The sequence below is a fragment of the Coccinella septempunctata genome, chromosome 4, assembly GCF_907165205.1.
Source record: "Coccinella septempunctata chromosome 4, icCocSept1.1, whole genome shotgun sequence".
In the NCBI taxonomy this organism is placed as follows: domain Eukaryota; kingdom Metazoa; phylum Arthropoda; class Insecta; order Coleoptera; family Coccinellidae; genus Coccinella; species Coccinella septempunctata.
In genome coordinates, this window is record NC_058192.1 from 10,237,105 (window position 1) to 10,249,185 (window position 12,081).

A 12,081-nucleotide genomic window follows, 5' to 3' on the forward strand; every position below is an offset into this window, starting at 1 on the left:
TCAATGTCCGTAGATTTTATTGAAGAATAATATCAAAAATGTATCATGTTCAGATTATCGTAAAATTTATATGCAATATACGTAGTATCCCAAGACTTGTGAGGGAAAATAGCAACAAAATGGCTTATATCTTGCAGGAAATGAATTTCTGAAAAGCATATTTGTTTTATTCGAAAATTTTTTATTTTTAACGAGGACACTAAAGAAATTATTCGATAAAACGGGTGAAGATATATTATCATATTATCTATTATGCTTTTAGCCTTGGTTGAGCATCCATTCAACAAATCTCAAGTGGTGCACTTTTTTACTATCTATTTATAGATGTACAAGGACGCTCTCTTCCCAATCAAAGAGTACCTAAGTAAACTTTGTATGACAATAGGAAAACTGTTTAAAGTATGGCCTATATTGTACCATTGTATATATATAATTGTGAAAATAAGATAGAGTAGAGGAAATTGTAAATAAAATAAGTGGAAATCTACTGATTGAATAAGCAGTGAATCTACTCCTTAAATAATTTAGGTCTGAGGATGTCTAAAGTTGGTCAAAATCGTTATTTTATTCCATTACATTCATGGCTGCAATTTGAAAATTCAAGAATGGAATTAAAAACTCATGGAATAACATGAATGAACGTGTAACGCCACTATTAAGCACAACAAAATACAGCGTAATATCTGCATTTCTGCATACATTAAAATTACTGAAAAGAAGGAGCAAAACGTGACCGAACATAAATATTACGCTTTTTTAGTGGGCCATTCAGAATTTAATGTTTCCTCGTATAACATACCTGACTTTTATTACATGCATTTCATGTGCATGATTCTGGTCGTGTTACGGTTATTGTATTCGTGAATGTTTCCTACTTTTCGAGCTCGTATTTTGTAAACAAAGATTTTACACCTTTCCTTCGATTTTGAAAATCGAAAATGTCAGTGTTATCAATAAAATACTGAATAATTACCGTCTCAACGAGAATTATGAAATACCTTTAATCCTCAAGAAGGAAAACTGATATTTAACAGAGAAATTTTCCCTTCAAACCACGAACTAAGACAGAATCACCCCCAACCGACTCAAACTACCGATGAAAACTGACCGAGAAATTGCAAACCCGCCCTTGTTCCGGTTAACCTCCGGAAATATGTCAAGTGTCATGTTTCCCAGTCGTCCGGACTACCAACTTTCTGGAGTGCCATTCACTCGGGCTGTAAGATTCGAAAGATATTGAAAATGGTCCAGTAATTTTCTACTGTCGGCGGAAAAACCGGGAACGAGTATCGATCACAATGTGCCCTTGACCTTGGTCAAGTCCATATCCCGACCCGTCGATTTTCTGGAGCAGACGACAGGCCTGGAATCAGAGCTGAGACGCTCGTGAACATTTTAGAATCTGGGCTTGATGAGCCATCTTTATCAGACGTTTTCAGCCAAAATGAAAGGATATTACGCATTTCAAATCACAATTCAAATGTTCAGGATGAAGCTTCTAGTATGGAGGAAGGCAGTCAAAGTTTTGGTCCGATCCCAACCAAAATTGGCAAGACATTGCTTTCATTTTCCATTACGAAGTTCAGCATAAGTTTTTTATTGAAACTCATGAATATAAAGGGCCTATTGCATCAAACTACTTTGCATTACTTCACTCTGCATTTTGTCCAATTTATCCTATCTAAACTTAGATTCGAAAAGTAAATATTTTGTTCGAAAACACTTTTCATTTTCCACTTGAATTTTCAGTTTGTTTTTTCAACTCTCAATATTTTCCCAGTAATGTATTTCATTTGAAAAGTTTAGTGTTATAGGCCCCTGATTACGTTCGTTCATGTTTAATGCTGAATAATAAGGCGAAATTTGTGAGTCCAATCCTGGTATTGTGGAGAACGCAGTTGGAACAGATTACAAGTTGGAGTGTAGGAAGTTACGAATCTTTCCTCAACCGACAGTCTTTTAGGGAATATTCCCTCTTTGTTACCATTTCTTGAAGAGCTTTCATAAGAGGATATATCTGTTTTGAAACACTCTTATAACTTCGCGGTTCCCTTATTTCCAATAGTAATCTCAAATTTCGACGTAGAATCTAGGAAAAAAAAATCTTAAGATTTTCTTTAGATTCTCTGGAACATATTTAACAGCAGAAACCAACTCGTTTATAATTTTCCGAGATTCCTAATTTCTATTATGAATCACGCAACTTTCTATGTATAATTAATTATTTGTAATGCACCCTCTACAAGAGTTGGAGGGTTGTTGAGTTTTTTCAACGGCAGCCCTAGTTTTTTGTTGTTCCACTTTTCAATTTCGAGTTCACTTTGAAGGGCTCTCTGGAGTGCAATTCACTATTGAGGCAAGAACTGTTTGGTTCTCTGGAATCTACAAAACAATTCCTATGTACTTCATATCCTAGGAGAGTAGTACGAAAAACAGAACTGCAAATACGTCGTTTAAGAGGGGCTAACCCCTTGCTCATTTTTTTATCCTAAAAATCGAGTTTTTGTGCTATGGTGGAAGCCTTGGCAACGCTGATTATAAAACCCCAATGCCGCAGAGTTTGACCTTTGAGTATCCAACCCTTAATACTCAGTGAACGTAGAAAACATTTTATCTAGTAAATCGGGCAGACCTAAACTTTGTGAACGATACGCCACTGATGATGCAAGAAAATAAATATCATGGAAGGCAAAGTGTGAAAATTGGCAAGCGTCGACAATTCGATTTATCAACGTCGTTTTCAGAGGTTCGCAAGTTGGGGTTCTGTATTGGTTTGAAGAAATATTTCTGAATCTCCGGAGGATAAAGAATACCTTGGTAGTTGAAGTACCTATAACTCTGTCATCCAGACACCTTCAATCAAATATAAAATATACTGATTCATTCATCGATTATGAAATTTAAGCCATTTTCCTCTAATTTGAATTCATGATCGAATTACCTAAGGATCAACTATTTACACAATAAAATTTCCAATCAAAAATATATCGAGAATTTCTTAAAAGACGAATGTTTTCCGAGATAAATGCATTCATACCTAAGAGAAATTTGAAATGTTTCTTTGCGTCATACAAATACATACGAAGAAATCGTAGTTTCTTGGGGCATCACTAAGTAACTGATTGGCCTTTCGGTTGAACTATTGAACTTTTCAACAACATTCATATTTTTTAAGGATGGTTTATGTATATGCCAATAGGTATAGGTAATCCTCTGCTTTAAAAAATTGATTATGAACTTCACCTATCTATAAGACTATAGTCAAGTGGTTTGTGGTTTGATACCACTTCTGGATACTTGATAAATTATATCTTCTTGGGTTAGTAACTCGACGAAGTCAATACGCAAGTGGTTGTGGTATTTTATCTTTGTAACTGAATAAGGGAAGTGCGGGTCCGCCCCCTTGACAACCTTGACCTCGAGAACAGCTGGATTTCATAGCTGGAGCTCCTGTTGTCATAATTAATAACATAACGACCGTTTTAATGATCTAGGTCGTCAATTGACTACATCGACTAAACACGTAAAACTCGCACTTAAGAAAGCAGATATCTGCAGGATTCATAAAAAGCATGTCAAACAAACATACAAAACGGCTGCTACGCAAATAATAAATTGATAGGCTCATCAAAAACGTGTCAACTAACAACCATCATCAGGTTCAAATACTATCACATACTTACCATACTATTTCGATGTTAAACAATCATAAACATTTAAGATCCTTGCTGTTAGAAGAGTGGAAAACCTAGAAGACATTCAGAATCAATACTTACATATTTGATGATTCCACTGGATAACCAACAGGATTTTCTTCGATCTAAAATTCAATTTTGGTCACCCGGTGCTGTAGCACTGATCAACACACGTTTAAAAAGCATATTTCGACCTGTTTCGAAAGGTGGCTTGAAAATGGTCAAAACAACCGAAACGCAGTAGGTATCTGGACTGAATCAATTACATTTTTCGCGAATTTGTCTTCGACGACTATGAACGTGGAAAATTCGGAAATTATTAGACAGTTGTCACGCACAATACAAAAATGATCGATTTCCAAAGGACCACGAAAGGTATCACATATACAAACCCCTCGGCACTTTTGACAGAAATCATAAGTTGGTTCTGTTCGTTATTCTCCTAGTGCACGCATGTGCTGGGGAAATTGATTTTCAGACGGAGAACTCCGCAAGTATTGTTGACTAGGTTGGGCGAGCTGATACAAAGTGGAAAATTAGTTCCAGATTTTTCCAGGGAAACTCTAGAAACAATTGCAAACTAAACACATTCACCACTAATGTCGATCGTTGAAATACCTTCATTTATTCAGATTTGTCAATCGTGGTATCAGAAACTGGTTTGAAGTCATCTCGTTTCGCATGAGATGTTTGTTTAGTTGCGTGGCCAGATGTAGCATAACCTAACTCCAACCCAAGTCTACCGATTTCAAATGTTTATAAATATTTCTAAGCCCAGGTGGGTCAATGAGCTAAATATAACAAAATACGCGAAACGTGTGGGCGGGCAGACGAAAAATGCATTTCCATATTTCTTCATGTTTATTTCATCCTGTTATTACATAGTTGGTGTCTGCCAACTTGCAGAAGTTATGTGAAACGACCGTCTCTTTTCGAGAGTATCATAGGGAAATATCAAAATATCAGTTTTCCACACTATCTGCGAATATTCAATACACTGCTCAACAATTGATAGGGATCACATATAAATTTTCCTTTATTCGTGGCTTTTTTTAAGTTATCTGGAATATCTGTAATAGGTACAGGTGTTCTTGTATAAAACTGGGATATTTTGAGTTTTTTTTATCACATTTTCTTTTAACTTGCTCCCTGAAATCGATTTATATAGAAGTAAGCTGCTGATGATGATATAAAAAATAGTATATCTTTCCAAATCTATTTCATCTCGTTTGAACACATATGTTGGATTCAAATTGACAATAATTGAAGAATTGGAAGCAATAAATGACGGAAAATGACCAAATGATGCGGTGGATACAGAAAGAGTTTTCCCAACGAGAGGTGTGCCGACGGTTGGAAATAACATTTTCTTCACATAAATATATTGAATTTCATATATGTACAATTATTCGTACAGATTATACATATGTCTGATGCACTTAGAATATTCATTTATATTCGGATATTTAAAAGAAGGCTCAAGTTTTTCTAAATCGTCATAAGTTATGGACACAAGATCCTTAAATCCCACTTTTTCAGCCAACCTTTGAGATGCAGGCCCCGTGAACGTTGTTATAGATGCATTCAATCCTAATTCTCCGCAAAGAAATTTCCTGAAAATGGAGAATATCTAATTATTGATGAACAAGAATTTCTCGCTACCTCAACGAGTATGAAATACAAAATCAACAATGAAATGTCGCTATAGCACCACTCAAAACAAATTTGAATAACAGACTCTCCCATAGATTTACCGTAAAACCTTCGGAATAAAATAATGCTAAAACGCGTCTTCTGCTGCCCATAAAAAATTACAAGTTTCGGAGAAAGTCGTAAAAATGTTGTGTTTTATAGAGAATCGTGTATAACCTCATATCATTATAGATTTTACTGTGAGCCGATGTCTCCATCATAATATAACGAGTAAAATGTAATGCACAAAATTCATATCTACAATGACTAAGGGTTGATAAAGAACGGAATCAATAAATAAACCACCATGAGCAACAAAAGATCAATTCATTTCTGTCACAGAAAGTTAGGGTTGCCATTTATAAAACTCAACTACCCTCCATTCATCCGTTAATACCAACTCCTCAATTAAACAAATGAAGGTGGGGTAATTCAAAACAAAAATTGAGATTTTCGAGCGTTTTTCTACAAAACAAATAGATAGCAGAGATCTTAATTTTGTGCGTTACATATTACTCATCCTGTAGAGTCTCCGACTCACCTTGCTTTCAAAACTTCAAGTCCAATATTGAAACCTCGATATCCAGGAATGGTCACTAGACCGACAGCTCCTAAATATTCTCTTATCCCTAGTCCCTCCAATAAATCTTTTGATTTATTATTGAGGTAGTGTAAAGTATCGAGGACTTGTTTCATTGCCTCTGGAATTCCCTGAAATCATTAGCATATTGCAGGAACCTTTTTCAATCTACTTATCATTATGTACGCAACAGAGATATGATAAAATTTAATTTGATGAAATTTTTAAGAGTGCGCTTTCCTTCTACTTGTCTAAAAAGGTATTCAACGATATATTGATTAGATGTGGACGATAACGATAAAAATCTATAATCAAACGTGGGGTACATGGGTACTTCATGGAGCTCTGTAAGATTCTACACGTTTTTCCTACTTTAACTTCGGCTGTAAAATTGAGCTGATTGACCGGTAGATCATTCATATAAATATGTAGTTGCCAACATTTTCAATTTTAAACATCACCTCTTTTTTTTTCATCAATTCTTCTGTAATGGAGGTTTGGTAACATAAATTAGCAGCCACCAATTCCTTTTGTCCGTTATCGAGCTCGGTGAAACAAGCCAAAGTTTTATTTTGTTCCAATATATTCCGCCAGAAGTGGACTATAAATTTCATGGACTCCTCATCTTCTACGAGTTCTGAAAAAACAAGACGCAGGTGAAAAGTTTTGTTTTTAGTACTTTTGGAATGTAATAACACTCAAAAAACAAAATTATTAAAGACCCACACTATTTTTTCGCAAGGAATCACTCCTTAAATTTTTCACATTAATTATTCATTTACACCCTCTGGAACATAGGTTAGCTTAATTGAGATTTATTCTGATTTTTTGTTGCATTAAGATTAATCTGATAATACAAGGATTATGCTTACTTAATGATTTACTCAGGGGTTCATCCCTTATGAAATATTTGCAGAAATAATCAATGGTCTTATCTTTTTGATCGTCTGGCAGGACTTGAACCCAAAATTTTCTAACCCTTCCATTCATCTCCTTCTCGAATGTTGAAATAATGCATTTTTCCACCATTTTATTTTCACTAGTGCGAAAGTAAAACTAACTAATAAACCTGGTCTACCTCAAGTGTATTTTATGGTGTGAAAAACGGTATTTATTCAATTTGTCCCAAATCAAATAGATAAGACATAAGTACCTACCTGAACATCTCTAAAAGTCCATTGAAATTCCAATAATTCTAAAAGTAAATACTTCATTATGACTCGAATGCATATAGATTGTGTTGAGGTTATCGCGAATTTTTAATCCTTGTTTGTATATAAAAGGAGTTCACGATTTTAGACCCTTAACTCTGAAACAATTTGCTTGCTCAACTCAGAAAAAGTTGTGGCTTTCTTGAAGGCAATCAAACACTTAAAAATTGAACTTCATCATATCCTCCTTTTTTGCCCAGAAAAAAGATCATGAAGTAATTCAACAAATTTAGCTGCAAGGTCATAGGATACATTAGTGAGGAACGCATTTTTCAAATTGAATTCTTCATTTAACATTGAATTTATTTCGGCAACTCCATCAATGAAAAATCTGAAAGAATCATCATCAATTTTGGAATATTTTTTTAATTTCAAAGCCCCTTTCAGTTTTTTCATGGAAGAACTTGAAGAAGCTTCAAAATTAATTGTTTATGAAACTGACTGAAGCAGCGGCTTATACAAAACCATGATGTCCCAATCAACGACTTGACCGTCACTTGAATTCCAAAATGAAATCACTGAAAATTTTCCATTCCAATATGTTGAAGAGGAAGCAATTGAGAAAAATTAAATGGACGTACATAGATGATAATTTGACCCAAGAATGATATTCGCAATACTGAGAACCAATCGATTTTGATCCGTCAATGTAGCGTTGAGTTCCCATTCCCAATCAATTACCATGAATTCCTTAATGCTCAATTGTTTGAAATTTCGAATATTAGAAATGAGTGTGAGTTTTTTGTATTTTGAATTTGAAACTCATAACATATTTTTACCAGTTTTCCACCTGAAACTGATCTCAATAGTCATCATTTTCATATTTTATGTTACTTCCAATAAAAATATGCAATTTTCTGATAGAAAAAATGTATTTTCAAGGAGAGCTGTACTTTTCTGGGGTATTGACAATAAAATTCCCAAATTATAGATTGCATTATCTATCATTCATATATGATATACATATTTCTCACATATCTCGAGTATTCGTTTATATTAGGAAATTTCAAATCGGGATTCAGCTTTTCTAATTCGTTGTAAGTCATGCCAACCAAATCTTTGAAACCAGCTTTTTCTGCCAGTCGTTGAGCTGCTTCCGAGGTAAATACAGTTAGAGATGCTTTAAGTCCTAGAACAGCACACATTTGTTCTCTGAAAAATAAAATCAAATAATCAAATATGTAAATGATATCGATTCGTCTGGTTTTTTTCTGGTATAGGTATTCGAAGAGGGTTAAATTTCACTGAAGCGTATCCAAATAGAAAAATAAATATTTCTCCTCTGAAATGATTCGTATATTTATAGTGTATCATTCCTGGACATACCATTTAACACTAATGGTGAATTTATGCAGTGTTCTTAAGAACTAAAACCTAAGAAATGGATCAATCAGACGACGATCTGCCAATAAGATTGTTCCTTTCTTAGGAACTCTGCATAAAGTCACCATTTATCTTCTACAATTTTTGAATAAGAATAAGATGCCAAATTCAAGACCTAACTGAAAATGGTATGTAATCACCTAGCTCTCAAAACTTCAAGTCCTATATTATATCCCCGGTATTCTGGAATTGTTACCAAGCCTATAGCAGCTAAATATTTTTCAACTCCTAATTCCTTCTGTGGATCCTTCAAACCATACACATAATTTACAGCTTCAACAATCTTCCCAGCCAATCCAGATTCACTCTAAAATGATTCATCATTCAATTCTATCATTAAAAATTACTTTATGATGAATACTATTCCACTACTACTCACATCACTTTCTTTTGGTGGATCATTAACTGAACATTCGTAGCAAAAGTTTAATGCAACAAGTTTTTGTTCTCCAGTTTCTAACTTCGTGAAACATGCTAGTGAGCACCTTTTTTCAGCTACTTTTCTCCAAAATTCCATGGCAAACTTCATAGACTTTTTGTCTTCTATCAGTTCTAGAAAGAATTGAAAAAATCATACTCCATGATGTTTGGATATGAACTTAAAACACATTATATAATTTAGTTTTTGTGGTGTGAAACTCATTTTTGTGAAAATCATATAACCTGTTTTAAGTTCAAATATGTATTTTCATCAAATGTCAGCCACATCTATCCAATATGTTTGGATATTGCGTTTCTTGGATAAGTAGGAAGGGTTTTTTACTTCTCGCTAGAAGTTTCAAATGAGATGAATACATATTATGATTGATAACTCACTTAAGGATCTACATAAAGGCTCATCTCTCACGAAATATTTCGAAAAAATTTCTAGCGCTTCTTCCATTTTATCGCTTTTTAGATCTTGCACCCAAAATTTCCTCAGTTTTCCTTCTATCGTTCTTTCAAACGTATTAAAAACGGTTGGAAATTGTGTCTCCGGGGTTCCCATATTGAAAAAGGACGAACTCACTCGTTTTGTATATCAAACCACAATAATGTTAGCTCATTCGAGATGGTTTTAACATAACATTGACCTTTCAGTCGCAAAAAAACATAATCGGTTTATTGAAATTAAAAATCAAGCAGATAACTTTTGACATTGGGTAGTCATTACCAAAAGAAATTTCATCAATTGATATTTATACTGAATGCCTTTTGCAAATTGGATTTCTGCTAAATTGAATTTCCCAGTTCTGGCACTCTGTTGTTTGTCAAGAATAGATTGAAAATTCATTCAAACCGTTAATCTTTCGAAATATCAATATAACCGAAAAATTAGGAAACGGTTTTTCGTTTTTGTCACAAAATATATAGAACACTAAGATTTCGTATCTCAAGCTCAAACTTCTGATTTTTGAAAATCATGAAATAAAATTGGTTCAACTCCCATATAAATTTCAGGACAATGCATGCAAATTGAGGTCATATAATTTTCATCCAGCTCAATAAAGTACCAATGCGTTTTAGCACTGTTTAATGCCAAGAAATCAGCTAGAACCTTCTGTTCAACTTATTGTTTTCAGGTTGTGTTTTCTAGTTTCTGTGATTTAATATCAAATATAATTTCTTCTTGTACTTCGTATAAGTGAAAAACTCACATAATTCTCTGCTGAGTTTTATTTTCTATTTTTTTTTTCGAACTGCTTAAGTGTGATTATCTGGATGATATTGGGAAAAGGAAACTGCTAAATTTTCTACTGATTCTATTCTCAAAAAATACCATTATTAAACTACATACTTAGATAAATAATTTTCCAAACATTTTCTAGTATAAGATGTACATGAGCCTAATATATTCAGACTTTATATCAGGAATCTCAAAATCTGGATTTTCTCTTCCAAGATCTTCATATTTGAAAGAGCAGTAATCTTTGAATCCTGCTTTTTCGGCCAATCTCTGAGATGCAGGAGCGGTGAATATAGTGATAGAAACTTTCAGACCTAAACTAGCACAAAGCGGTCTCCTGCAAACATGAAACTAATGATTGCTTATCCATTGGGTAAACGAATATTCATATAAATAATATATATCGTTTGAAATTAGTCGAGTTCTATATCTGATGACACAAAAATATGTTATTGTTGATGATAATTAGAAGAAAAGTGAAAAAACATAACTGAGTTGACATTAACATTTAATTTTTTTTTAATAAATTTCTCAAACTTTTTTTTATACCCACCTGGCGTGAAGCATTTCCAAGCCTATATTGAACCCGCGGTATTTTGGCATTGTAAATAGGCCTGAACCAACCAATACCTTATCAACATCAAATTCACTGAAAAAATCTTTCACGTCGTAAACGTATTGGAAAAGACCAAACATTTTCTTCATTTTTTCGTTAATACCCTAGAACAGTATCATGATTATACGTTGTTTTGGAAATAATTGAAGTGAAGATCAAACATTTTTCAACAAAAACGGGTCTTCTTTAGATTTCACTCGGCACAAACTGAGGGCAACCATTTCGTTATTTCCATCATCCAAGTTTTTGAAACAAGCCAACGATACTTTCTGTTGCAGTACATTTCGCCAATATTCACGGATGGGAATAATCCAATCTTCGCATTCATATAATTCTGAAATTGTGTTGAGAATTGATGAGAACCTACATGAATTATCACATGAATACATCGATTTTTTTTCTATCGTATACTCACTCAACGCCTGAGATATTGGTTCATCTTTCAAAAAATATTCAGATAAATATTCCAGTGCAGTTTCCATTTCACTTTCACACAAAGTTCGAATCCAGAATTTTTCAATTTTTCCATTTATTTTTCTATTGAAGTCTCTCCAAATTTTATTATCCGGCAAATTATTTGTAGTTTCACACATTGTGTATGATAGGTTCGTTTTTAATTCTACCTGTACAACATCAACCGAACAATAGAAATCCTTATAATCACATAATGATTACCTAATCATTTGGACAAATAAGATGATTAGACGCGGTTTGAAAATGTAATTCATATAAAAAATATACAGAATATTTCTCGAGATCGGAGGTCGAATTTCATGAGTTAATTGATCCCGATTTGGAAAGAAAAGGAATTTCTGTTTATTTTCAACAAGAGTATTTTCGTTCATGATGAATATAAATTAAGGAAAATGAGCACCATGCAGAAAAATTTTCGAATTTATTCATCTATGTGTATTTATTACAATGATCAATTATCAAAAAGTAAGTAAATTATATTTTCAAAGTAAAAGTAAAACAGTAAAATTTAATTGGTTATATGGTGGATGCGCCGCAATATTTCTCATTCGTTAAATAAATCTTCGAAATATCGGTTTTCCAACTTGATGATGTAATTCCTTTATTTTCTACGAGAGATTCGAAATTTCAGCCAGCAACTCTCAGAAAAAAATGTTATGATTCCATCAAAACCCTTTTTCCCTTCATTACCGACGTCCATGTCATATATATAAAGACACACAACATTATAATAAATATACTAGCTCATGATATTATTCTTTTAA

The 12,081-nt window shown here is 33.4% G+C and overlaps 4 protein-coding genes across 6 annotated transcripts in view; all 4 read right to left on the bottom strand.

The window, feature by feature from the left end:
• Positions 1–4,309, bottom strand: part of LOC123310787 (TLD domain-containing protein 2) — a 98,057-nt gene extending 93,748 nt beyond the window's left edge. Inside the window, exon 1 of one of the 3 annotated variants that reach the window (XM_044894438.1) lies at positions 3,777–4,309. Coding sequence is in view for 1 of the 3 variants with exons in the window: in XM_044894441.1 (XP_044750376.1) it covers positions 3,777–3,778 (2 nt within the window). In the remaining 2 variants the exon portion in view is untranslated. The remainder of the gene's footprint in view (positions 1–3,776) is intronic. The other 2 variants (XM_044894440.1, XM_044894441.1) reach the window with 2 other exon arrangements.
• A 751-nt stretch (positions 4,310–5,060) lies between these two features.
• LOC123310794 lies at positions 5,061–7,066 on the bottom strand. Its single transcript, XM_044894454.1, has 4 exons — positions 6,840–7,066; positions 6,429–6,604; positions 5,929–6,098; positions 5,061–5,308 (listed from the first exon to the last, which is right to left on the bottom strand). Exons 1-4 carry the CDS (start codon positions 6,994–6,996, stop codon positions 5,101–5,103), a joined length of 711 nt encoding a protein of 236 aa, XP_044750389.1. The 5' UTR covers positions 6,997–7,066; the 3' UTR covers positions 5,061–5,100.
• A 1,037-nt stretch (positions 7,067–8,103) lies between these two features.
• Positions 8,104–9,635, bottom strand: LOC123310792. The gene is made up of 4 exons (XM_044894452.1): positions 9,378–9,635; positions 8,941–9,113; positions 8,702–8,868; positions 8,104–8,330 (listed from the first exon to the last, which is right to left on the bottom strand). Exons 1-4 carry the CDS (start codon positions 9,547–9,549, stop codon positions 8,123–8,125), a joined length of 720 nt encoding a protein of 239 aa, XP_044750387.1. The 5' UTR covers positions 9,550–9,635; the 3' UTR covers positions 8,104–8,122.
• A 651-nt stretch (positions 9,636–10,286) lies between these two features.
• Positions 10,287–11,507, bottom strand: LOC123310793. Its single transcript, XM_044894453.1, has 4 exons — positions 11,259–11,507; positions 11,005–11,177; positions 10,781–10,947; positions 10,287–10,564 (listed from the first exon to the last, which is right to left on the bottom strand). Exons 1-4 carry the CDS (start codon positions 11,434–11,436, stop codon positions 10,366–10,368), a joined length of 717 nt encoding a protein of 238 aa, XP_044750388.1. The 5' UTR covers positions 11,437–11,507; the 3' UTR covers positions 10,287–10,365.
• Positions 11,508–12,081: the final 574 nt, after the last annotated feature.

Bases quoted from the DNA above. Each gene is read 5' to 3' on its own strand.
- LOC123310794 (XM_044894454.1), bottom strand. From the start codon at position 6,996: ATGGTGGAAAAATGCATTATTTCAACATTCGAGAAGGAGATGAATGGA. The intron at 6,605-6,839 runs GTAAGCATAATC...TTGTTTTTTCAG, and splicing joins ACCCCTGAGTAAATCATTAA to AACTCGTAGAAGATGAGGAG. The intron at 6,099-6,428 runs GTGATGTTTAAA...TAATGATTTCAG, and splicing joins AATTGATGAAAAAAAAAGAG to GGAATTCCAGAGGCAATGAA.
- LOC123310792 (XM_044894452.1), bottom strand. From the start codon at position 9,549: ATGGGAACCCCGGAGACACAATTTCCAACCGTTTTTAATACGTTTGAA. The intron at 9,114-9,377 runs GTGAGTTATCAA...AATTCTTTCTAG, and splicing joins GCCTTTATGTAGATCCTTAA to AACTGATAGAAGACAAAAAG. The intron at 8,331-8,701 runs GTGATTACATAC...TTTATTTTTCAG, and splicing joins CTTGAAGTTTTGAGAGCTAG to AGAACAAATGTGTGCTGTTC.
- LOC123310793 (XM_044894453.1), bottom strand. From the start codon at position 11,436: ATGTGTGAAACTACAAATAATTTGCCGGATAATAAAATTTGGAGAGAC. The intron at 11,178-11,258 runs GTGAGTATACGA...ACACAATTTCAG, and splicing joins ACCAATATCTCAGGCGTTGA to AATTATATGAATGCGAAGAT. The intron at 10,565-10,780 runs GTGGGTATAAAA...TCATGTTTGCAG, and splicing joins TTGGAAATGCTTCACGCCAG to GAGACCGCTTTGTGCTAGTT.